This window comes from Rattus norvegicus, chromosome 10 (genome assembly GCF_036323735.1).
Source record: "Rattus norvegicus strain BN/NHsdMcwi chromosome 10, GRCr8, whole genome shotgun sequence".
NCBI lineage: Eukaryota > Metazoa > Chordata > Mammalia > Rodentia > Muridae > Rattus > Rattus norvegicus.
Genome location: NC_086028.1, coordinates 44,687,773 through 44,711,135, shown reverse-complemented (window position 1 = coordinate 44,711,135; position 23,363 = coordinate 44,687,773). Strand labels below are relative to the sequence as shown.

The 23,363-nt window shown below is 49.4% G+C and overlaps 1 protein-coding gene across 2 annotated transcripts in view; it reads left to right on the top strand.

Moving 5' to 3' along the window:
* Positions 1-18,706, top strand: part of Snap47 (synaptosome associated protein 47) — a 41,557-nt gene extending 22,851 nt beyond the window's left edge. For both annotated transcript variants that reach the window (XM_006246488.5, NM_199389.1), the window contains exons 4-5: positions 3,946-4,070; positions 18,179-18,706. In XM_006246488.5, coding sequence (XP_006246550.1) covers positions 3,946-4,070; positions 18,179-18,325 — 272 coding nt within the window. In that variant the 3' untranslated portion in view covers positions 18,326-18,706. The remainder of the gene's footprint in view (positions 1-3,945; positions 4,071-18,178) is intronic.
* The last annotated feature ends 4,657 nt before the right edge of the window (positions 18,707-23,363 follow it).

The window sequence follows — 23,363 nt, the reverse complement described above, 5'->3', positions numbered from 1 at the left end:
TCTTACCCACAGCTTGGTGGGAGGGTTGGCACCTGGCCCACACCTTCATTGCTGCAGTGCTCAGCTAGCTTCTATCTTACCACTGGGAGGTGGAAACTGGAAACCTTGACTGAGGCCCCAGACCCAGCTTCTTCTGTAGGTGTGCTATGTGTGTGCTGCCACACAGGGGCAGTCTTGAAGCACACGAGCTTTTGCTGTTGGGAGTTAAACTGTACACAGGGAAGCTCCCCAGAGACTCCTGTAGTGAATGCTTCCTGCAGACCACAGAGGCTGCCAGCATCTAGGGCCTAGGCCTGGAGAGCAAGAAGATTGGCCGTGTTGTCTTGGAAGAGCACATCTTGATTGCTGTCGCCCCTTAGATCATCCTTAAAGACTTGTGAGCTTAGAATAGGTTTGAAAATAGTGTAGGTCATTATCTTTTGTTCCATGTCATGTGGTAGCAGGTGTCTCAGACTCTTGAGTTCCAGATTGTGGAATATTTGTGAAGAGTAATGAAATCACGGAGGACAAGTCTGCATGTGAGATTCACTGCTGCTTCGTATCTGCTTTAGGCATGCAGGCCAAAGATGCTGCTGTACTTTTCTCCAATGATTTTTGTGCACAGGCAGTTTCAGAGTCTCCTGGAGCTTATAGCATATGAACTCTAGACTTTAACATTAGACCCCAAATCTGCTGTCCTCAACTTCTAATGGTAGTGTGCCTCCCTGTCCCTCCGGGAAGCACCCATACCAGGCACCTAATCTCTTACCTCACCTCACCTCACCTCACCTCCACCTGGCCTCCCCTGTCCCCAGAGCCCAGGCTCCTGTGATTGTGGGTTTCTGAAAAGCCTGTAGGTCTGCAGCCAAGCACTCCCTGCTGGAGTACATGCCGTGTATTTCATGGTTCATCTGGGTGAAATCAGCAGTAAGGTGCCCTCCCATTCTGTGACCAAAACACGCATAGTCTGGTCTGAGTCATCTATCTGTTTGCTAACTTTCTCTTTGCTGCTTGCTGTTGTCACATGCCCAGAAGGGCTGTCCACAGCAGGCACTGAGAGCTGCCCTCAGATACCTGGTACAGAACAGCTCTCAGCACTTATACCTGGAGCCACTCGCCATGTCCCCAACTGTACCACACAGTGGAGGACAGAAGATGGCATCTGATCAGCTTGGTCCAAGTTGTCTTTTAAGGGCCTAGAAGCCCTTGAGAGTCCTAGGGTATAGGTGCCCATCTTAATCAGGGTGTCTGTTGCTGTGATGACACATCATGAGCAAAAGCAAGTTGGGGAGGACAGGGCTTATTTTATCTACACTTATGTAACAGTTCATCATTGAAGACAGGACAGGAACTCAAAGAGGGCAGGAGCCTGGGGGCAGGAGCTGATGCAGAGACCATGGAGGAGTGCTGCTTGCTGGCTTGCTCCTCATGACTTTCTCAGCCTGCTTTCTTACAGAACCCAGGACTACCAGCCCAGGGGTAATCCCACCTACCATGGGCTATCCCTCCACCTCCATCAATCACTAATTAAGAAAATGTCCTATAGGCTGCCTACAGATCAATCTTTATGGAGGCATTTTCTCAATTGAGGTTCCCTCCTCTCCGATGACTCTGACTTATGACAAGTTGAGATAAAAGTTAGCCAGGGCACACCCCAGGATGAGGCTCTCAGGTGTGCAAGTGCTGTGCTATGTTTGGCTGAGCTCTCACAAGGGTGACGATACCTGATGCTACAGTTAATACATTGGCCTGATGGCGATCACTGGGCCCAAGGGCAGGGTTTGTAGGAATACAGACATGGGTGGCACTGTGAGTGTTGGTGCTTCTGGGTCCCAAAGACAAGGTCCCCGGGTTGCATTGTGATGATCTGGGTTGGCCGGTAAGCTAGTTAGGGAGAGTGGCTTGGCCTTTATACACCCGAGGTCTCCATGCCTGGATGTGCTGTGTGCTACAAAGTCACTGTGGAAGTATAGATGTCTGTGGACAGAATTTGACCTCCTTCTGTTTCCCCTTCCTTGCTTTGTCCTGCCCTTGTGGATGAATGTGCATTTTGTTTTCTGACCTGTGTACTCACGTCTCAGGCCTCACACAGCCTGCACCCCCTGCCCTGAGGAGCTGCTTTCCGGGTGAAGATGAGGAATGTGAGGCCAGGTAGTTCCCAGAGGGATCTGCCTGGGTCAGTCTTGGTACCTTTGCTCTGAGCTGTGTGCCAGCGGGCTGTCCATGGGGGGAGACAGTATCTGTCCCTTTTGCCAGCTGACCTCCCTTAAGGCCATCTTATGGCTCTCTGTCCCTGCAGTCTCTACTGCAGGAGCTGTTCTTACTGCTTTTATTAAACAGATCATTAGTGACTACAGAGATAGAAACCATCCTGCTCAGAGCCACAGTAATTCTTCTCAGATGTTTCCAAACAAGGATCAGCAAGTCAGCAATCAGCCCTGGAGGTGGCAGAGCCCTCTGTGGCTTAGATGGGTCCCAGCTGACCCATAGCTCATGGAAAACATCCCAGATCCCAGACTCCATGTGCTTGTAGGTCATTAGTATCGTCCATTAGCAGAATCTTGGTTCAGCTTTCTGTTGGTTGAAGCAGAGTCCTGGTTATTGAAGCTGTAGAAGTCCAGTCAGCCAGCATCGGGCCCTAGGAGCTGGGGTTGAGGGAGGCTGATAGCTACCACCACCACATTAGTACCTGGCAAATATGAGTTTGTAATCAGTTTGGTTTGTTGCAACCAGTTTTATTGAGACTGCAGTAGGAAAACCACTGTCCTGGTGATGGGTCCTAACTTGGCTATTTGGTAGACTGGGTTTATACACTGAAATGTGCAGTGTGTGTGTGTGAGGTGGAGGGTGTTTACCTCTGGGTTCATCTACCAGACTCATGGGCCTGTCATCACCTTGACTGTCTAACTCCTAAGGGTGTGCCATTCTCAGGAGCGATGCCTTGTAAGACTGTTGGAAGAGATTCAGAGTGAAGGGGATTTTGTGCTGTGTTTGAGACACCTGGGGAAGACAGGCACGTCTTAGTGACTGATCTTTTTGGTCCCTGCCCTCAGGCCCAGTAAGAGCTCCCTTAGATATACCCCCTTTTCTCTTTTTCTGGTGTGCAGCAGCGACCTATACCTTGCTAAGAGAAGTGTGAGAGCCCACTAGAGGGACTGCTTGTCCATCTTGGTGCTCTCCCTGTTTCCTCCCAGCCTAGTAAATGCACTTGGCTGCTGTTCCTTATTCAGGGTGCCCCGTATTGTAGGGAAGAGCAAAGATCAGACTTCAGTTGCAGACCTTGTCTGGGCTATGAAGCTCTGGGTTTGTGGCTGAGGTTGCTCCTAAATAAAGAACAGGTGGCACATGGTAGCCACCAGGAGCCACTGTGTTGGGCTGGTTGCACTGTTACTGCCAGCTGTCCTGTCTTGGGTGCAGAGAGCACCCAGCACAGGTGTGTGTTGATCTGTGCAAGCTGCAGAACTGTCCCATTGAGCTGAGTGCTGCTGACCACAGGGTGGGCGGGTCTGACTCACAAACTGGGACAGGCTTGTGCATGCAACACCACTTGGCTCCAATAGCTGGCCATTTCCTGTGCTCTCTGAACCACAGTGTTCTGTGGAATAGCTCAACTGTCCCCACATTTCCTGGGGCTCCGTATATTTCACCAGCATTCAACAGTTCTTGTGTTTTATATGCTACATCTTTAGATTGTGAACACTTGTGAATTATAGGCCCTTCTCTTAAGAGATACTTACAAAATTAGCTCTGGGTGCTTACAGTATTGCAGACTTACCTTGTTATGGGGCATTCAGCTCAGGAGGGGCCCAGGACCAAGGCCCACACAGACCCATATGGACACTGTGACGCGCATGTTGGGCCAAATCCTGTGGCAGTATTAAATGCCTTCTGTGATGTTCTGAACGCTTGTGTGTGGTTTGTTCCCTTCCGAAAGTTTTCACCACTGACCTCAGCTTCCTGTTCCAGCATCCAGACTGATGGGCTGCACTACACACCAAGAGCTGCCCACAGGAGGACAGGAAGGCCAGCAGTCGCAGCTGCAGAAGGACTGGCCACTACTCTCTGAGGGGGAAGCCCAGGAGCTGACACAGGTAGAGGGTGCCCACTGCCTCAGTGGAACAATTCAGCATCTCTGCCCTCTTCACATGCGCCTTACCCCTCTCTCCTGCCTGAAGACAGGCCCTCGTTAGATTATGCATGCCTTTCACCCTGTGGGTCATGACCTCATTGGGGGTCGCATATCAGATATTTATATTATGATTCATGACATTACAAAATTATAGTTATGAAGTATCAGTGAAAATAATGTTATGGTTGGGGGGGTCATCAGAACATGAGGAGCTGTATGAAGGGTTACAGCATCAGGAAGGTTGAGAACCACTGAACTAAAAGGAGCTGCTTGTTCTAGCTTTGCTATGCCCTTCCCAGCTCCTTTGTTTCATGGCATACAGACTCATAGTGTGCACGCCCTCTGCACATATGTGACCTTGTGGTGACCTCCACTCAGTGTGTATGTATGGACTGTATGTGTGTGCACTGCATATGTGCTATGACTTTTCTGCAAAGTACATGTATACTGTCTAGTAATGGGCAGTATATGTGTGTTCCATGTACATGTGTGGTATACAGGTACTGTATGCTGTGGTCATACAGTTCTTCTCAGTAAGCATGTATGTACAGTTAAGGATTAACTATCTTGTTCAGATCTCTCATGTTCAACACTAGATTCTGAAAGAAGTTTTCTACTTTTCCTGAAAAAGTTGAAATTGAAATCCACATCGATGCTTTAGTATTGCTGGACAGTGCAGGTGCCTTCTCTGCGAGTTTTTGAAGAAACGCCTCATCAGTGTGTCCTCTCACTGACCGAGGTCTGTTTCGGTCTGCAGCCTTAGAAGGGGAGAGTACTTGTAGGATATGATGGCTTGTCTCTAGTCACAGCACTCTGGAAGCTCAGGCAAGACTGCCAACAGTTCAAGGCCAGCCTGGATTGGAGAGAGAGACTCTAAAAACAAAACAGTAACAACAAAAGCAACACCCGGATAAGAGCTGTTAATAAGGCAGGAGCATGAGGGTGAGGTAATCGGATCTTGAGTCGCACACATATAACATACATACATACATACATACATACATACATACTACATACACACATGAGTAAACATAACCCCATTCTTAATTTAAAAAATGAAAAGTGGGGGCCAAAGAGACAGCTTAGCAATTAAGAGCACTGGCTCTTCTTGTAGAAGCCTGGGTTTGTTTTCCAGTAACCACATGGTGGCTCACAGTCCTCTGGAATGCCGTCCTCGGTTCTCTGTGGGTACTACATGCACACAGTACACATACATACATCTAGGCAAAAAACTCATACACATAAAGTAAAACTAAATAAACCTTTAAAAAAGGACGCATGACTAAAATGTTGAGTCAGCGTTCACGCTGCCCTGGACCTCCCATGAGGCCTGTCTGTTTTAACCAAGACCTGTAACCACATTCAGAGTTGGGAACAGTTCTGCCCCTCGTCTGTGGGAGTTGCAAGTAAATACAGGGGTTCTGTTTGTAGGGACAAGCCTCCAGCAGAGCACTGTCTCTCTCAAGAGGTGGATCTGACTCAGTAAACATCTTAGAAATGAGTTCTCAGCTGTGTGTCTGCGCAGGCTCAGCAGTTTCCTCTTGGGGGAGAATCCATCCTTTCTATGAAGTACTTTAAACATAGACCCCTATTCCTCTTTCTTCGTGGTCCAATGTTTATGTGTAAGTATGACCCAGGCCCACTCACTGCCAGCTGTGAGCATCCTTTTCTGCAGGTCACTAGTCACATTGTCTTCAGGACTGTCCAGGTGTGGGCTTACTCCTGGGGTTTTGAGAATGCCTAGTGTGTCAGGACCCATGTCCCTGAGTTTCCTCTGAGTCCTCCCCTGAACTCTTGGATAGGAGAGCGTCAGCCTTGGGAGGCTGGGTGTATGGGTGCTCAGCCCACTTTTATGACGATGTTTATGCTCTGCAGTTTTGTTTAGGCAGAATTTTACTTATTAATTGTAATGGTGGTCATGTAGTCTGGGAGGCATCTCCTGTTTGTGAACATTTAATCTTTGTCAGCCTTCATCCTGAAGTTGAGGGTCAGAGGACCGAGGTCAGGCTGAACACAGCCCAAGCCAAGAATGGGGTAGGGCCCCACAGTGCCTGTCTGTGTCAGTACGTAGATGACCCTGGACTGGTCTGTATTGGCAACACTGAGCACCGAGTGTAGAGGTCTTAGCATTGGGACACTGAGGGCAGCGGTGCTGCAAGGGGGTCTGTGGTGCTAGGCTGGACCTGAGGGAACAGGCAGGTGAGGACTCAGGACGGTCAGGAGGTGCAGCCTAGCTTTACATGAAATGGTCTTTTCAAGGTAAAACACATGTTTCACATTTAGAGAAGAATTCCTGGCTGTGCAGTTGAAGCTCTAACGCAAGTAGGAATGAGTTAAATTCTGGGGAAAACAAAAATGCAAGAAATCCTCCTCCATCCAGCTGTGGTTTTGGTTGCAGATGCTATTAAAGCCATTATGTTGAGATGTGTCCTGGTGATTTAAATTGCAGTTGGGGATGCTAATGGGGAAGTGGCCAGAACTATACAGGGGTGGGAGTGAGCTGAGTGGGTGCGCGGTCTGTGGCGACCGGCTGCCGCGTCACTGCGGCTGGGAGAGAAGAAGCCCAGGAGGCCAGAAGGAAACCAATCCCCTGGTAGATTTGGCAAAGCCCCTCAACTGACAACTAGCAGAGTGTCTGCTCCTCCTCAGAACTGTGGCTGTGCTTGGTTCATGGGTTCTGCAGAGGCACATGTTGTGGGTGGTAAAGGGTGGACATGATAAAGCAGAGAGTGGAGATTGCTGTCCCAAAGCAAGGCACGCAGGGCTCGTATAGGGTTTCTTTCTGTCCCTGTTTCTGTGTCCCGATTTGACTTTGGAGGTTCTTCATCCCACTTTGCCTTATCCTGGGATTCTAGCAGTGGAAATCAAGGTGATCAGACATGGTGGGTTGTGGGCGGACTAACAGTGAGCTGACGCAGAGAAAGGGGACTCCTGTGTGTAAGAGCTAATGTCACGCTCCGAAGCTTTGCCACAGCTCCTCACACTGGGCAGCTGAGGTCTGCAGAGCGTGTTGGTCTTATAACTTGATGTTTATCTTTGGAATCTCTCCCATGCTCCCTCTACCCCAGCTCCACATGTACCTGTACCTGCCCAGATCATTAACTGGGCCTTCTGGAAAGAGTTCTGTAGTTCTCTATTGGTTATATAAGCTATTTCAGACATTTGTGGGCCAGTGAAATGGCTCAGTGGGTAAAGGTGCTTGCCACCAAGTCTGATGGCTGACACGGTAGAAGGAGAAAAGTGTTACAAGTTGCCTAGGCCAGGCATGGTGGTACATGTTTTTAATCCCCAGAAATCAGGCAGAGGCAGGAGAATCTATGAGAGTAGGACAGTTTGATCTAAATATTGAGTTCCAGGCCAGCCAGGGCTACACTTTGAGACCCCATCTCAAAACAAAAACATAGTAAAATAAAAATAAATAAATAAAACCCAAACTGCCCTCTGAGCACTACATGCATGTGTGTGTGCACAAAGAAACAGAATTAAATATTAAATATTAAATCCCTGACGTCCGTCTCTGCCTTTTCATTCCTTTTGAGCAAATATGGAACATGGTTTATCATCTTTGGTGCCTGTCACCTTGGCCTGTTTTCCCTGGTACCCCAGGTTTAATCCTACCTCAGCCTGTTCCTTCTCCCTGCTGGAAAGCATCAGTCAGCATTTTGCATGAACCTCATCTGCAGGAGATGAATGTATTCCCCAAGTATCCCTGAGGCTGAAGCAGAATTTAAGGGTCAGGGACATCCACACCAACACTGCTCGTTGAGATCCAGTTCTGCTCAGTACAATGGCATGTGCCATGTTGTCCCTACACGTGCTGCAGGTCTCAGCTCCACAGGCAAAGCCCACACACAGTCCCCCATCAGTGTGTACAGCCAGGCTGCTCAGCCTCTAAGGGCAGAGCCCAGGAGGACCCCCCTGCCAGGCTGAGTTCAGGATCTATCTCTTGACCAGTTGGTCATGAGAGAAGGCACTGAATGGCTTTGGCTACTGCAGGGTTTTGCCTTCTTGGGGCCCAAGTGTCCTCACACCTACTGGAACTCTCCTATGAAACTGTCACTCTCATTGAAGGTATCTGGGGAATGTTCTTATTCAGAGCTTTAATTCTAGTCCATTTTAGCACTGAGCTAAGCCATGCACCTCAGGCATAGGCCAAGCATCCCTAACCCCCAAATTCAAGTTTTCGAGTACCTGATGCATGCAGAGACCAGGCATACCTTTCCTCAGTCTCTTCTCCAATAAGGTCTTACCAAACCTGAAACCTGCCATTTTGGCTAGACTCACTAGCCAGTGAGCCCCTGGACTCCATCTGTCTTTGCTCCACAGATCTAGGGTTATGGCTAGATAGCTTAGCGCCCAGCTTTACATAGGTGCTAGGGATCTGATCTCAGGTCAGGTCCTCATACATGCACAGCAAGCACTTTACCCACTGAGCTGTTCTCTCTCCAGCCAGCCCACAACTAGCATTGTAACAGAAAGGGCACAAATACAGAGCTAGATCAGAGAGGGTCTCAAACATAGAGTTTCCCATCCTCTCCCAGGGACTAGGCTTATTACCCTCCAGCACGTTGGTGTCACCAACAGGGATTCATTGTCTTTAATGGGGTTACATTGCAGGTCATGTTTGATTGACCTGTGTCATAGCTGAACCCAATACCTAACCCCCCATTCCCTGGAAGGTCCCAATGGGATCACATGGCCATCACACCCGTCCCCCAAGTCACACACAGATAGTCATTGCATTGCCATAAACTCGGGTGTGGACCTGGGTCTCATTGATCACAAAGACAAGGACAAAGGTGTTCCCATTACTTGGGCAGCCCCAAAGATATAGATGCTTTCAGGATCCAGGAACAAAGGCTACTCAGATCTTCTTCTGATTATTTTTTTATTTATATTTATTATTTATTTATTTATTTATTTATTTATTTATTTATTTATTTATTTATTTTGGAGCTCATTCTGTAACCCAAGCTAGCCTAGAATTTACTGTGTTGCCAAGTTGACTCCAAACTCATGACAATATTCCTGTTTTTCCTTCCCAGGTATACTATTATACCCAGCTTTCAAATTCTTTGTAATACAACAAGGGAATAAAGAATTCAAATTATATTATTTACTCACTGTCTGACACTTTGGTGTTTAAGACTGAGTCTCAGTATACAACCCTGACTGGCCTTGAACTCACAGAGACCCATCTGCCTGTGCCTCCCAAGAGCTGGCACTAACGATGTGCACCACTTCACACTTCTCTGCTTTGTTTGGTGTTTTGTTCTTGTTCTTGTTTGTGATAAGCCAGTTTGGTGCTTAAAGAACACATCACTAAAAACAAGTCCCTGGAGACTTAGCCCTGCTTTTCTTGCTCGAGCTCTGCCTTTCCCATCTGAAGTTCTTAGTCCATCTTGAGTTCATGTTTGCGTGTGGAATGAGGTGGCTTCCACATTACTGGAGAACTGATGTTTTCCCCCTTTGAGTCATCTTGAAGCCCTGTCAAATATCCATTAGCCATGGAGGTATGGGTTTCTCACTCTTCTTTGTTCTGGTCTATTGATCAGTATTCTGATTACTGTAGCTTTGTACTAACCTCTAACATTGCTCAGTGTGACATACCCCTGTTGTTGGTTACTTTTTAGTCTTTGAGGCAGGTAGCCCAGGCTGCCCTCAAACTCCTTATGTAGCCAATAGGGCCCTCAGGCTCCCAAGGCTCCAGCTTCCCAAGTGCTGGGATTACATATTATTTACCACCACACCCAGCTCCCACTCTGTGAGGTCGCTTTGGCATCCTAGGTCCCTTCATAAGGATCTGAAAATTAGCCTTTCCATTTTGACCCTGCCTACACTGTCTCTGCATCACTCGGGAAGGTTCCATGGCCAGGACAGCCTGAAGCCTTCCAACCCGAACCTAGGGAATCTTTCTGTTTGTTTCAGCCGCTAGCTTCATTCAGCAAAACTTTTCATGTTCAGTGACAGCTACTGCTCCATTCTCTAGCGTGCTGTCATAACTAGAGCAATTGTCTCAGTCCTTTGCTGCAGCTACAGGAAGCTGCAGGTTTTTGTCCTGCAGCTGGCTGAGTTAATGGCTCAGACCGGGTTATCTTTTTACCTGAGCTGTAGGTTTCTGCAGCCAGATGATGTCCTCTGCAGACAGGAGTCATTTTGGTGTTCCTTCACTATATTTTCTTTTATGTGTATGAGTGTTTCGCCCACATGTATATCTATATGTGTGCATGTCCTGTCCCTCAGAAGCCAGAAGAGGGCATCCGATACCCTGAAGCTGGAACTACAGGCAGCTGTGAGCCAACCTGTGCGTGCTGGGAATTGAACCCAGGTCCTTTGGAACAGCCAGTGCTCTTAACTGCTGTGCCATCTCCGCAGCCCCTTGCCTTCCCTGTTCTACCTCCATGATGTGGGTGCCCGGTTGGTAGACGCTGCAAACTATTCATGAGCCCCGTCACCCTCTTGAAGGCTCTCTCTTCTGTTCCTGAGGGCGTGCTGGGTTTGATTGATGTCCTTGCTTTGTCAGTGGAAGGTCTTTCTGGTTGTGTAACTAATGGCGAGTCATTGATTCCTCACGGAGAACCCCTGCACTCTGGGATCCGTCCCATATGGATTCGGTTTGCTTCCTGCATTGTGTTCTCATTTTCATTTGTCTCTAAGAATTTACTAATTTCCTCTCATAGGTTGTTGCAGAGCGTGCTGTTTAATTTGTATATATCTGAATGTTATGGATTTCCAAATTTCTGCTTTGATACCACTGTGGTCAGAGAAGAAACTTATTATTTCAGTCACTGTACATTTAGTGAGATTCGTTCCCTGGCACATGGTGTGTGCTGGAGAAAGTCACTGAGGCATGGGGCACTCTACTTCACTCCTAAAATCCTGGGATCCAGAAGTGAAGTATTTTCCCATGTTCCTCTGCTGGCCAGTAGCCACAGCCTCTAGAGTAGCTTCAGGGTGGGGCTGGCTGCTAAAGAGCCAGGGCAAAATTGGAATGTGAGTACCCTTAACCTTACCTCAGAAGAATGGATGGCTGGGGGTTGTGTGCGAGGCTGGTGTTTTAATGACCCCACCCCCTCCCCTCTACTTGCCCCACCCCATGTCACGAAGCCTTCCTAAAACCCCTAGAGACATTTTCAGGAGCCTCCCAAGAGCCAAACAACAGGAGTCTCCTAGGGGTGGGTGCACATGGAGACCATGGAAGCCCCGGCCTGTACCCACACCTGATCTCTTCCAGCTCTGTGTCTGTATCTTTGATAATTATCCTCGGGATGAACCAGTCAACATTGGTCAGTGTTTCCTAAGTTCTGTGAACTACCTGAGCAAACCAGCACCACCCAAGGAGGAGCTGTAGGAACCCTGACACAGCTGCTGGTTGTCAGGAAGCGGGGCACAGCTGGTCATCCGGGGAGGGCTTACATCTGGCACTGAAGTGGGGACATGAGAGCTGAGCTGACTTAGAGGACACACGGCTGAGGAACTGATTACCTGCGCTGTGGAGAGGCCCCAGACCCTTGGTGTTCAAAGGTCCAGTGAGGCTGCACTTGCTCTGCCCATCTCCTGGGGCTGGTGATTTGATTATAGTTCACTGAAGCCCTGCATTTCCCTGTGTGCTCTCTCCAGATAGTCTCCAACACTGTACTCTTGTAGTTGACTTGTCTTAGTAGCAAGTGTGAGGTAGCTTTAGTCGTGCCTGGGAAGCAGGTGCTGTTGAGTCATCTCAGATGATTATGAGGGTGAAAATAGTGGCTGTCTGTCCTTCTGTCTGTCTGTATGCAGTGTGAAGGTGGCACATGCTGTGTCCTTACCGTGTAATCCATTGTGTTAGTATTATGATTGTTACTGTCCCGTCAGGCAGCAAAGCTGTACCTGAATGCTTGGCTAAGAACAGATAGCGCCTTGTGAAGCAGCGGGAGGCGCTCGCATGTCAGCTAAGACTCTGAGGAGCCATGCCTCAGCACATCTTCCTTATGTCTCCCGTCTTGTGTAGTGAAGATTCATCTTTCTGCATACATTTGCCTCTCTTTGAGGTCACCTATGATTGAATTGTGTAACAGTGGCCCGGCCCAGCTTTCGACCTGTGTAGTCAAGCACCACTGCTGGGCCTCAAGTGAGAGCAGCTATTTGTCACTGGCGGCTGGCTGCCAGATGTAGTTCAAGGCCCACAGATCCCTGAAGACCTGAGCTCAGCCACACCGTTGTCTCTAAGTTGCCTCAGAAGTGGCACAAGCAAGCCCATGCACGCCATAGAATGGAGGGACCATGAGACTGGAGCCTCACATCCACTCTCCCTGCCAGCCCCAGACCACCAGCAGCCCCTAGGAATGCAGCCGCTGGGCCGTGAGACTGGGGTGGTCTGTGAGCTCTGCGTGTGATGGGCTGCAGCAGAGCATGCTCCTGCAGCCTCTAGGGCTTCCCTGTTCTGAAAGCCAACTTTCCCCTCTTTACCTTCTCCACAACATGTTAATGGCTCAACTGGAAGAACAGTTCACAGTGCAGACAGCTTGATTTATCCCAGCTCTGTTCTTAAATGGTCGCTAATTTCTCACTGTAGGAAAATTCACAGTTACTGGGTGAGTCAGGGAAAGAACCGCTGAGAGCAGACAGCCTAGCTCATGTGAACTGTAGGTGCTCGTGTTCCTGTCGTCACAGCCCAGATCCTGGGATCACAGGACGCGGGGAGCAGAGCGTTTCTCAGATCCTGTGTGAAGATAGAAACCAGTGTCCTGAAACATGTGTGGGCACACAGAGTGTGTCCTGAGCGAGGCTGTGCATCTCGAGGCCGAGACCCCGAGAGAGTATGTGTGGAGACATGTCTACATGGTCAGTGCATCTAAACTGCCTCAGTCGGTGCTGGCCACATGATGTGCTGCCGGTGTGGACAATGTAGAGAAGTCAAGGAGGCTGAGCTCTCTGTGTGTGCTCTTCTGGTGTGCCTGGTGTGACTGCTGCCAGCCGGGACTGTGCTGGTGGTGCTTGTGGAAGTCTGGGCAGCCGGGTGCAGATAGACTACTCATCCCATTACCACTGAGCTGTGAGCTCTGGTCCAGAGAGGCCTTGCCCCCTGGGACTGTCAAGGCCAGCAAAGCTATTCCCTGGGAATGGCCCTTTGCAAAGTTGTTTGTGCTGCCCTGAGGACACAGCTGTGCATCCCCTTGTCTGCTTCCTTCCCTGAACTTAGCTATTCCCCTCTACTTCTGCCTGGTTCCTGCCTGAGTCACCTGAACTGTTCCCTTCTCCTACCACAGACACTAAGAGGAGCTGATGTGACTTTCCTAGGAGAAGAGCCCTCAGTTTCCCAGACACAGGCTTGCACATGTTTGTCTGTCCTGCCTGTCTAGCAGGGACTGAGCATCCACACAGGTGAAGCTGCCTGGTTACTGTGTTGTTTGTTGTATGTCAGGGACTTGTGGGAATGTCCACTCGAGCCTGGTCTTTGACTCACAGCCAGACAAGGCTCATCAAGGGGCCCCCAGGGTATGTCAGAGGCTGGCAGCAGTGTGTGCTGATGACTAGACAGCTTGTCATCCTGGGCCACAGAGGGAACAACTGTTTCTAAGGTTTGGCCAGACTTCATGAGCTCCATTCTTTCCGTCCCCTGTTATATGGAATGTGCATGGTGCTATTTAATTACTTCAATCCCTCTCTTAAAGAGAAAAGGCTACCAATATTCTAGAGGTATTAGTGCTTGGAAGGTTAGCTCTGCGATTGTCTTTGTCTGCAGACCTAGTAGCTGTTGGATGTCTTTTCAGTATGGCCAGTATTAATTAATTCCAAGTTCATTTTGGCAGACAGGCCAAGGGGTCTTAGCAGGCTATTTGGAATGAGTTCTATTTTTAAGACTTTTAAAATGGCGAGACTTTTTCCAAATCAAAGGTTAAATAGCAACCAGCCTTTATGTTGAGTGTTTGTACGATACAATGCTGAAACTTGGATAGGCAGTCAGTAGTTCGCACCATGGACTATTTGTGTGTGAATAGTCTTTACCTTTTAGGCAAAGGTCACAGAATACACAGAAGTGGTTGTTTTTGGTTTTGTTGTTTTGGGGGGTTTGCTTGGGGTTTTTTGTTTTTGTTCTGTTTTGAGAAGGCCTTATGTAGTTTAACCAAGATGACCTTGAATTTCTGGTCTTCTGACTTCTACTTCCCAAGTGCTGAGATTACAGGCAGACATCACCATACTTCTGTGATTCTGGGGTCTGAGCTTCAGCTGAACTATATCCTCAGCCCATAAATAGTCTTTCCTTGGCTACACTTTCACTGTGCACAAGGAAGAGCCAATTCATTTAGCTTTTCAGGAAGAGACAGAGGACGTGTTAGTCTCACAGAGTCTGTCCTAGACTGGGTTTTGTTCTCACAAGGTCTGTGGCCTCTTGGTCCTGCTTCATATGTCTGTGTTCATGTTTGTCCTGCCTGAGATGTTTGTTAAGCCTCACGTTCACGCCAACATATTAGGGCTTCTGTGTTGTGTCCTATTATACTTAACTAACCATGACTCTCATTTGTTTATCTCTTTGAAATATATTTTAGATATATTCATGTTTCACTCCTCAATATGTGGTTGTTTAAAAACTGTTTCTTCCTGCCCCGCGGCTTTATGGCCACTCCAGGCTGTGAGGGCTGGTGTGGGTCCTGCAGCCCAGCATCCCGTTTGTGACTATGCTTCCTCCAGACCCAGATGAGGTCCTTGCTCTGTTTTCAGGGACATGTGATTTCTCACAGTACCCTGGCACTGTGTCTGAGTCATCTCCCCATGGCAGTTAATGCTAGGCTGGAGGTTAAGTCTGTTGTAACTGGCTCAGTCTGGATCCAGGGAGCCCCAGAGCTCATGGCCAGTGCTCAGCTCTTCTGGACCTTATTTTAAAAAAGATTTTGAGGTAACAGGTGAACAGTTCCTAAAATTAAGCTCTGTGAGTTGCATTGGGGTGGGGGAGTGTCTATAACACAAGCTTTTGTTTAGGATATCCAGAAGATGAAAAAAATGCACATCAGGAAACACAACCGGAAGTGTCCTTCCATCTTGTATTTTGAGTTCTCATGTAGCATGTGGATATAGTAGTAAAATGCAGCCACATGGGCCGAGAGAGCGTCCCTGTTCTGAAGCATTCAGGACTGTACTGGTTTGGGCTTGTTTGGGATTTTTAAATATTTCCCAAATGTGATAGCGCCTCGGGCCAGCACCCAGTCTAAATAAACATGGAATCCACTTGCTTCTCAAGTACCTCTGACACATACCTGAAGATGGGCTCAGACGATACGTTCTGGAGGGTTTTGTTTTGTTAAGTTTTTATTTTTGTTTTGAGATACGGTTTTGTGTAATCCAGGCCAGACTCAACTCTGTATGTCCCTGAGATTGGCCTTGAACTCCTGGTCTTCTGGCCTCTACCTTCCAAGTCCTGGATTGCATGTGTGCCCCTCCATGTCTGATCATGCCTGGATTTTGATGGGGCCTGTCCTGTGGGCTCGGGTGGTGTTCAGCAGCAGTGGCACATCAGCTCAGAAAGTCTCAGATTTGGGATTTGGGGGTAAGAAGCCAACTTATCAGGCTAATGCGGAGAATAGTGGTTTGAGTCACGGACAGCTTCTATTTTCTTCTTTAATTCTCTTCTTTCTTATAAGTATGATTCTTCTTAAACACAAACAAGACAAACGGTTTATCAACCAAGTGAGCCAGTGCCTGAGGGGCTACAGGACCCACTCACGGCATGGCTGGAAACTGGTGCCCAAGTTCTGGCAGGACTTGGCCCCCAGCCTTCGAGGGGGTCGTAGTCTAAAGGTATTTCTGTTTCAGACAGTCTCGTGTACCTTAGGGACAAGGGTGCTGGCTGAGAATTGCATTACCAGCTCATCACAGTGTATTCACGCCTCCTGGAAAGACATGAGCTTTTTTATAGGACCCATGTGCACACAGGCCCAGAGACCATAGAGAAGCATAGCCAGGGGCTCTGTGTGCCCTGACTGTGGGAGGCTAGGAGGCCTTGTCAGATGACATAGCCTATAGGCGAGTGGGCGGCACCAGCAACATAACCTTCTCACAACAGAGGAGACAGGAGAGAGACGGGTGGGGCTGGGTGTTAGGGATTCACTTCCTTGCTTTATTCTGCTGTCTCAAATTTATGTCTGCTGTCAGCAAATCTAGAAGACAGAAAAGACCTACTTTATGATGCCATCCCCCATCCCTACACTCATTGTCCCCACTGTGTGCTTTCCAGAGCTCCAGGCGCTCCTGGGGAACAGATCTAGAACTGCAGGCAGCCATCACAAGCTCTGTCTCGTGATGGCAATGCTCATGGGGAGATATAAGCTGTGTCTGAAGAGGAAACCCTGAGACCCATTGGTGGCCCTAGCACAGGCCTTTGCAGTTTGCAGTTTAACATGTGGATGGTTCCTGTGACTCTAGCTGTTGGGAAAGAACTTAGGCCTTACGGTCCTGGACTGTCCTGCTTCTGTTGTCTGTCATTAGTCAGATGCAGAGCTCTCGGCCAGGTCTCTAAGCTGGTGGAAATGCCAGCCTTTAGGCCAGGCTGCCTTTGTGAGTCAGAACTGAGCACTTAGTGTGTGACCTTGGCACCAGGTGGGTGTCCATAGAGCAGTTTGGGCCACCCGAGATGTGTGGTGGTTCTGCCTGGGCCCTTGTGGGACTCTTCCCTGTGTGACATCAGGTAGAGGTCAGGGAAGGTTTTAGGATATAATGCAGTCACTAGACAGGCCTTGGGGACCTCAGAAGTCTCCACTCAACCCACCCCCGCCGTAAGTAGCTGTAGGGAGACAGTGATCGTGACCAAGATGTCCTGATGAGTCAGCTTCCTTGATTCCTCTTCTTGGCCCCACTGTGAGACCGTGAGGCTCATCTGAAAGGACCACACAGTCATCACAAGCAGCGGTTGCTGTCTTCTTTACTACGATTTCCTTTTTGCTGTCAGCTTGAAAGTGTGAGCTGCTTAGCCCAGCTCCATGAGAACACAGTTAGAACAACCACAGTGTGAAGAACTCAGAACTCCCTGACATGCGTCACTGATCTGAGTGGAAGGGAAGCTAAAGGGGGACAGGCCTCCCCAACCTGTCTGGCCTGCAGAGGCCTGTTTCTCTCCAGTGGCCCTGCACACATACCTGTTACCCGGCCCTCAGTGCTCTCTGCACCACTGACCCTAGGTAAGTGAGGCTGGTCTTGTATTTTTCAAGTGGCCCTGTGTTGTATAGCCTACTAAATTACAGGCATTTGTCACTTAATGATAAGGGTGGCTCCTGATGGAGTGACTTCAACATCACCAACGTCTCAGTGACTTCCACTGGATGCTTGGTTCCCTGTCGTCATGAGAGTCGTGAGCGCAGGAGCACACAGCTGCCTCAGCATGGCATGCACCCTGCTGTGCTGCACACAAAGTTCACCCTGTATTTGTCTAAGAGAGTGAACCATGCAGCCCGCTGACTCTGTGAGCCCAGACTCACGGGTAATTATCTGCACTATGGTTTATGTAAGTGACCACACACTGGGTCTGTTCATTCCCGTGTCACTGTGCAGAACATGTGAGGCTGTTTCCCTGGGGATTGTTCATGCCAGTGTCACTGTACAGAACATGTGAGGCTGTGTCACTGTGACATGGTGTCATTAGGCAGTTAGCCTTTTCAGCTCATAGAAATCTGAGATTCCTACTTGGCAGAGATTGGCTCTGTGGCAAATACTAGTGTTTTGTTGTACCTTTGTGTTTGGGGTGATGCCTTCTGTATGCGTGGAGGAGAAAGGAGTCTGTTCTTTTCAGTTTATTGTTCTTATGTCTGGATGGGACAGAGAGGTGAAATACAGGCGACGGCCCAGGTCTCCCTTCACACAGAATCCCAAAGTGCATGGTGTACTCCTCGCCAGGTCCACATGGGTTTCGCTCAGCACCGTCCAGGGGATGGTCATGTAAGCTTTGCGCTGGGGGCGGCTGCACTCTGCTGAGGCCAGGCTCAGGCAGCACCGCTGTACGCTGCGTCCCCTGACTCAGAAACCTGCATGCTCTGGTTAGTACACCAGGCTGTGGCTGAGAAACGGATGGGAACACTGTGTGTTTGTCATTTCTGCTTCTTCCAGATCCTGAGCAAACTGAAGGGCCTCGCACTGGACACCGAGGCAGAGCTGGAACGCCAGGATGCAGCTCTGGATGGCATCACCGTAGCTGTGGACCGGGCAACCCTGACTGTGGACAAGCATAACCGTCGTATGAGAAAGCTGTTGTAGTGGGGCAGGCTGCAGAACACTGCGCCTGCATGCTCTGCTGAGCCTGCTGCTGTTAGCCCTGTGTCCTTTGCACTGAGACCTGGGAAGCCATTCTGGGTGCTGTGGAACTATGAGGCCCTACCTGGGAACTACATCTTCCTTGGATGGGCCGGGAGAAGCCACAACATGCATGAGCATGATATGTTTTCCAGGTGCCCTTAGCATGAGGGCCAAGTCCTGTTCAGGCAAGAATGGCTACCACAGCATAGTCATCCCTTCCTGTCAAAACTGAGACCACAGCACTGAGCTGCCATTGTGGGGCCAAGGCCCTGGTTACCTTGCACAAGTCACATCATACTGTCATTTTTGCCAAGCAGTAAAGAAAAATGTCAGTCATTCTGAGATGCGAGTACTTGGTCTGGCCCTGCCATTCACTTGCCTCAGGCATTGATTCCCCTCAGCCCCTGCCACCTTTTCCTGTCATCAGAGTTCTGTAGAGGAACAAGACCAGTAGCTCTATGTGTGCATAATGAAAGAGTGTTTATGAGCTTGCTTACATCAGAGGAGCCGAGTCCACATTAGCCATGTGCACACTGGAGAGACGGAGAACTGTATCAGCACAGCCCAAGCGTCTGGACCCCTCAGCAGCCCCAGTGCTGAAGGCCTGGAAGCTCCTGGAGTCACTGATATTGGTTCTGCAATAAAAGGTCAAAGATAGTGGGGGCTGGTGGCAGCAGGGGATGGTGGCAGCCATGCGCTCTCAGACAGAGGGGCCTGCACACTTAGCACACACGGCCTTCTCCCACCTCCCATTTGGGCTGCCCACAATCAGGGCAGTCCTTTCCCTAACGGCTGTCCCTCTGGACACACCCCCATAGACACACAGGGATGTCTCAACACTCCCAGACATCTTTTAATCTAGTAGGTTGATGGCCAAGACCAACATCCTAGTGGCCTTGCCCTGGCAGCAGCCTTTTCTTTCCACATGCTTGGTGACTGACAGCACAGTCACAAGTGCGGCCCAGGCCAGCTCAGATGTCTCCACTGTGGACCTCTCCACTCTGACCTGAAGCAGAAGCCTGGTGTCGATCTCCCAGTTTCCAGAAGCAGGCTGTTCTGAAATGTGACTAGGTGCCTGCTTTACAAGCGGCCCACATGGTCTTGGTGTTGCCCTTTGCTTAATCTTGTGCGTTCTCAGCGAGGGTTCTCAGCTGAAACACTCAGAGCTGCTTCCGCCTCACATTTGCCATGGGCTACGGGGACTCATGCATGGGCTGGTTTAATTGGGGTGAGGGTCCTGTGGGTTGTTGGGTGTGTGTGTATGTGTGTGTGTGTGTGTGTGTGTGTGTGTGTGTGTGTGTGTGTGTGTGTGTGTGTGTCTGCGTGTCTGTGTGTCTGTGTGTCTGTGTGTCTGTGTGTGTCTGTGTTTTGTTCTGTTTTGAGACAGGTTCTCAGTCTAGTCCAAGCTGGCCTCAGACTTGCATCAATCCTCCTACCTCCAAGTGCTAGGATTATAGGTCTCTGCCACCTCCCATGACCCCCTCGAGTATTTATGAAGTGGGTCATGTATTTACCAGATGGCTGGTGTGTGGCGATATCTGTCTGTCTGCAGTGTGCAGTGATGGGATCAGATAGGCACCATTTCCACCTCTCAAGCTCTTATCAGTCCTCTACCCTGGGGCCTCTGTGTTCTCCTTCACATCTTTATGAAGAGCACAGTGAACTACCAGGCACTGTAGTCTGCCTGATGTGTTCTGGAGCACTGGGTTTAGTCCTGCCTACCCATTCTCCGCTCCCATCATCCAGCCTTCCTTCTGTTCTCCCCACTCCTTCCACCTTCTGCGAGACCTTGAACATCCAGCATTCGTCTTTGTGTGCCTGGCTTATTCCCCAAAGCACTGTGTCCTCTGGGTTTAGCCATGTTGTTGCAAGTGACAGGATTTCGTTCCTTTTCACCACTGAATGCTGATCTATTTATCTATATTGTGGTGTTTGTTTCAGCTAGTGTTAAGAACCAACTCGGGGCCTTGTGCATGTTAGGCAAGCCTTTTCCCGCTGAGTTGCATCCCCAGCCATTGGCCTTTTGAGACTGAGTGTTACTGTGTATTCCAAGCTGGTTTCTCACTTGAGATCTTCCCACCTCTGCTTCTGGAGTGTTGGGGTTATAGTCCTGTACCCCTACATACAGCACGTATTACATTTCTTTAATCCATTCATACCACAAGACTTCACCTGTGTGGAAGCTGGAAAAGCTGATCGCATGGGAGCAGAGAATGGAATAGTAATCACTAGAGGCAGGGCCTAAGGGGTAGGCAGGGAAGTGGGTACAGAACTAAAGTCAGACGAGCAGCACACTCTGGTATTCTACTTAGCAGAGAGACCAGAATGAGCAATGGGTATTAATCCAGAGCAGCTGGAAGAGAGTTCTCACCTCTCAGGGACTGATGAGTACCTGGGGGTACGGACTCGCACCACCTGATCTGACAGCGCACCATCGGTGTGTGCCGGGGCATCACACCGCTACCCTCCAAGTAGGTAAAATCACCATGTTAATTACAGGCAAGGCCGAGGGGCTGGGGTGATGGCTCAGGGGTTAAGGACACTGGTGGTTCTTGCAAAGGATCTGGGTCCAATTCCCAGCAGGCACACAGTGGCTAACAACCTCCTGGAACTCAAGGTCCAAGGGATCTGACGTCCTCCTCTGATCTCAAAGACACCAGCACACACAGGGTGAACATGTGAACAGATACATTCAGGCAAAACATGCACACGCACGCACACACACACACACACACACACACACACGAAATACAAATCAAAACACAAAAGTAGCACCCAGAAGGCAGTGTGTAGGGATGTGTGGCTTTTGCAAGAGATCTCCTCTGAGTGCTACCCATGCTGGAAATGGGAGGAGCACCACCCAGCAGGTCCTTAAGACAAGTTCTAACATTTTGAGAAACTGATCCCAGTACAGCAGTTGGTGAGATTTGTGTGGTCTGTAAGTTGAGGCACTGCCCCAACCCAGGGCCAGAAGGGACCTCCGTGAAGGCCCGGGGCTGGCCTGGCGTCCCAACCACAGGCTGACGAGCTGCGTGTGGGTGCCAGGATGCCTGGTCGTAGGCACCTTCCGTCACTGCTGCGGATTCCACATCCCTGTCTTACGCCCCTGGCACCTTCTCAAAAGTTGATTCTGTTGGGAAGATTCTTCCCCTTGGTCCTTTTGAATAGAAAAAGCCACAGGGCTACTCACTCCTGGCCTAGAGGACTTGTCAGCCTTCTCTCCCCTATGGGGCCTCCAGACAAGCTAACAGGGCTTGGGATGGGAAGATTCAATGGTGAGCTTGCTTAGCGTGCGTTTCTCTGGTCACAGGGAAGTAAGGACCTTAGGAGTCCCCCACATTAAGCCCCTTTCCCTGTGTGACACTGGACTGTGGAGTGGAGACACAAATATGGAAGTGGCTGGCAGGCTCCAGTCTGGGCACTAAGGGCTCCAGGCCTGAGAGGTTCTGCTGGGGAGTGTGCAGAGCATCATGTAGGCGCCACTGTTCGAGCAGGTGCAGAAGACTGGAGTTAGAGAGGGTTACGAACTGAGAATTGAACCCAAGTCCTCTGAAAGAGCCTTCAGGGCTCTTAGCCACCGAGCCATCTCTCCAGCTCCCTGCCCCCATTTTTGAGTCAGTGTCTCACTATGTACTCATGACTGACCTGGAATTAATAAGTAGAACAGGCTGGTGTCGAATTCATAGAGATCCACCTGCCTCTGGCTTCTGAGGGATTACAAAAGAATCTGCCTCACATCCAGCTTTTAATTACTTTTTATAATTTATTCTTTGACATTTCATGTATGTATGTTCCCCTCCTTTTCTCCCCAGGCCCCACAATGGCCCTTTTCATGTCTGTCTGTCTGTCTGTCTGTCTGTCTGTCTGTCTCTCTCTCTCTCTCGTGTGTGTGTGTGTGTGTGTGTGTGTGTGTGTGTGTGTGATGTGTGTGTATGTGGTGTGTGTGTGTGTGGTGTGTATGTGTGTTTGTGTGTGTGTATGTGGTGTGTGTGTGGTGTGTGTGCATGTGTGTGTGCATGTGTGTGTATGTATGTGTGTGTTTGTGTATGTGGTGTGTGGGGTGTGTGTGTGTGTGTGTGTAAATCTTTTTTTTTAAAGATTTATTTATTATATAGAGGGTATCAGATCCCATTACAGATGGTTGTGAGCCACCATGTGGTTGCTGGGATTTGAACTCAGGACCTTGGGAAGAGCAGTCAGTGCTCTTAACCACTGAGCCATCTCTCCAGCCCCGTGTGTGTAAATCTTATCAGTTTCCCAGGGCTGGGATTTGAAATCCAGATGCTGGCAGGTTGTATCCTCATCTGGGCTCAACTGAGGTCTCCAGTGTAACCACATTGATGGCAAAATTCAGTGTCTGTGCCAGTAATGGCCCAGATTGCCACTTCTCTGACTACCGGATTGTTCTCAGTCCCCTGTTCTCTTTACACACAGCCTCTGCCTCCACACTAACAGCCACATAGGCCCTCCAGCTGTACTTCCTGGGCTCTCTATTGCCAGTGGTGATGCTAGGCCCAAGGAAAACTCCCTGTCTCACAATCAACTCATTCCACACCTTGCTCCCATCTGCAGAGCCCTACCAAGACCTCATTAGTGTTTGTTCACATCACTGAAAGAGTTGTGTGTACAGCAGGGCTTGAAATGTTATGGCATCTAAGGATCTGCCTTTCTTTTCCCTTCATCCATGAAACCATTGTCTGGCCCTCACTCCTGACTCTGAAATCTGGAAACTCTTTTGGTTAGATATTACTGTCAATTTGACATAACCTAGAGTTACCTGGGAAGAGAGAACCTCAACTGGAGAATTGCCTTGATCAGGTTGGCTTGTGGCCATGTCTTCAAGGGACTGTTACTGACTGAGGTGGGAGGGCCCAATCCCTGGGCGGGCGGTCTTGAGCTGCATGGGAAATCTAGCTGCCCATGAGCTTGAGAGCCAGCCAGAGAGCAAGCCAGCCAGCAGTGCTCATCCATGGCTTCTGATTCTAGTTCATTCCATCCA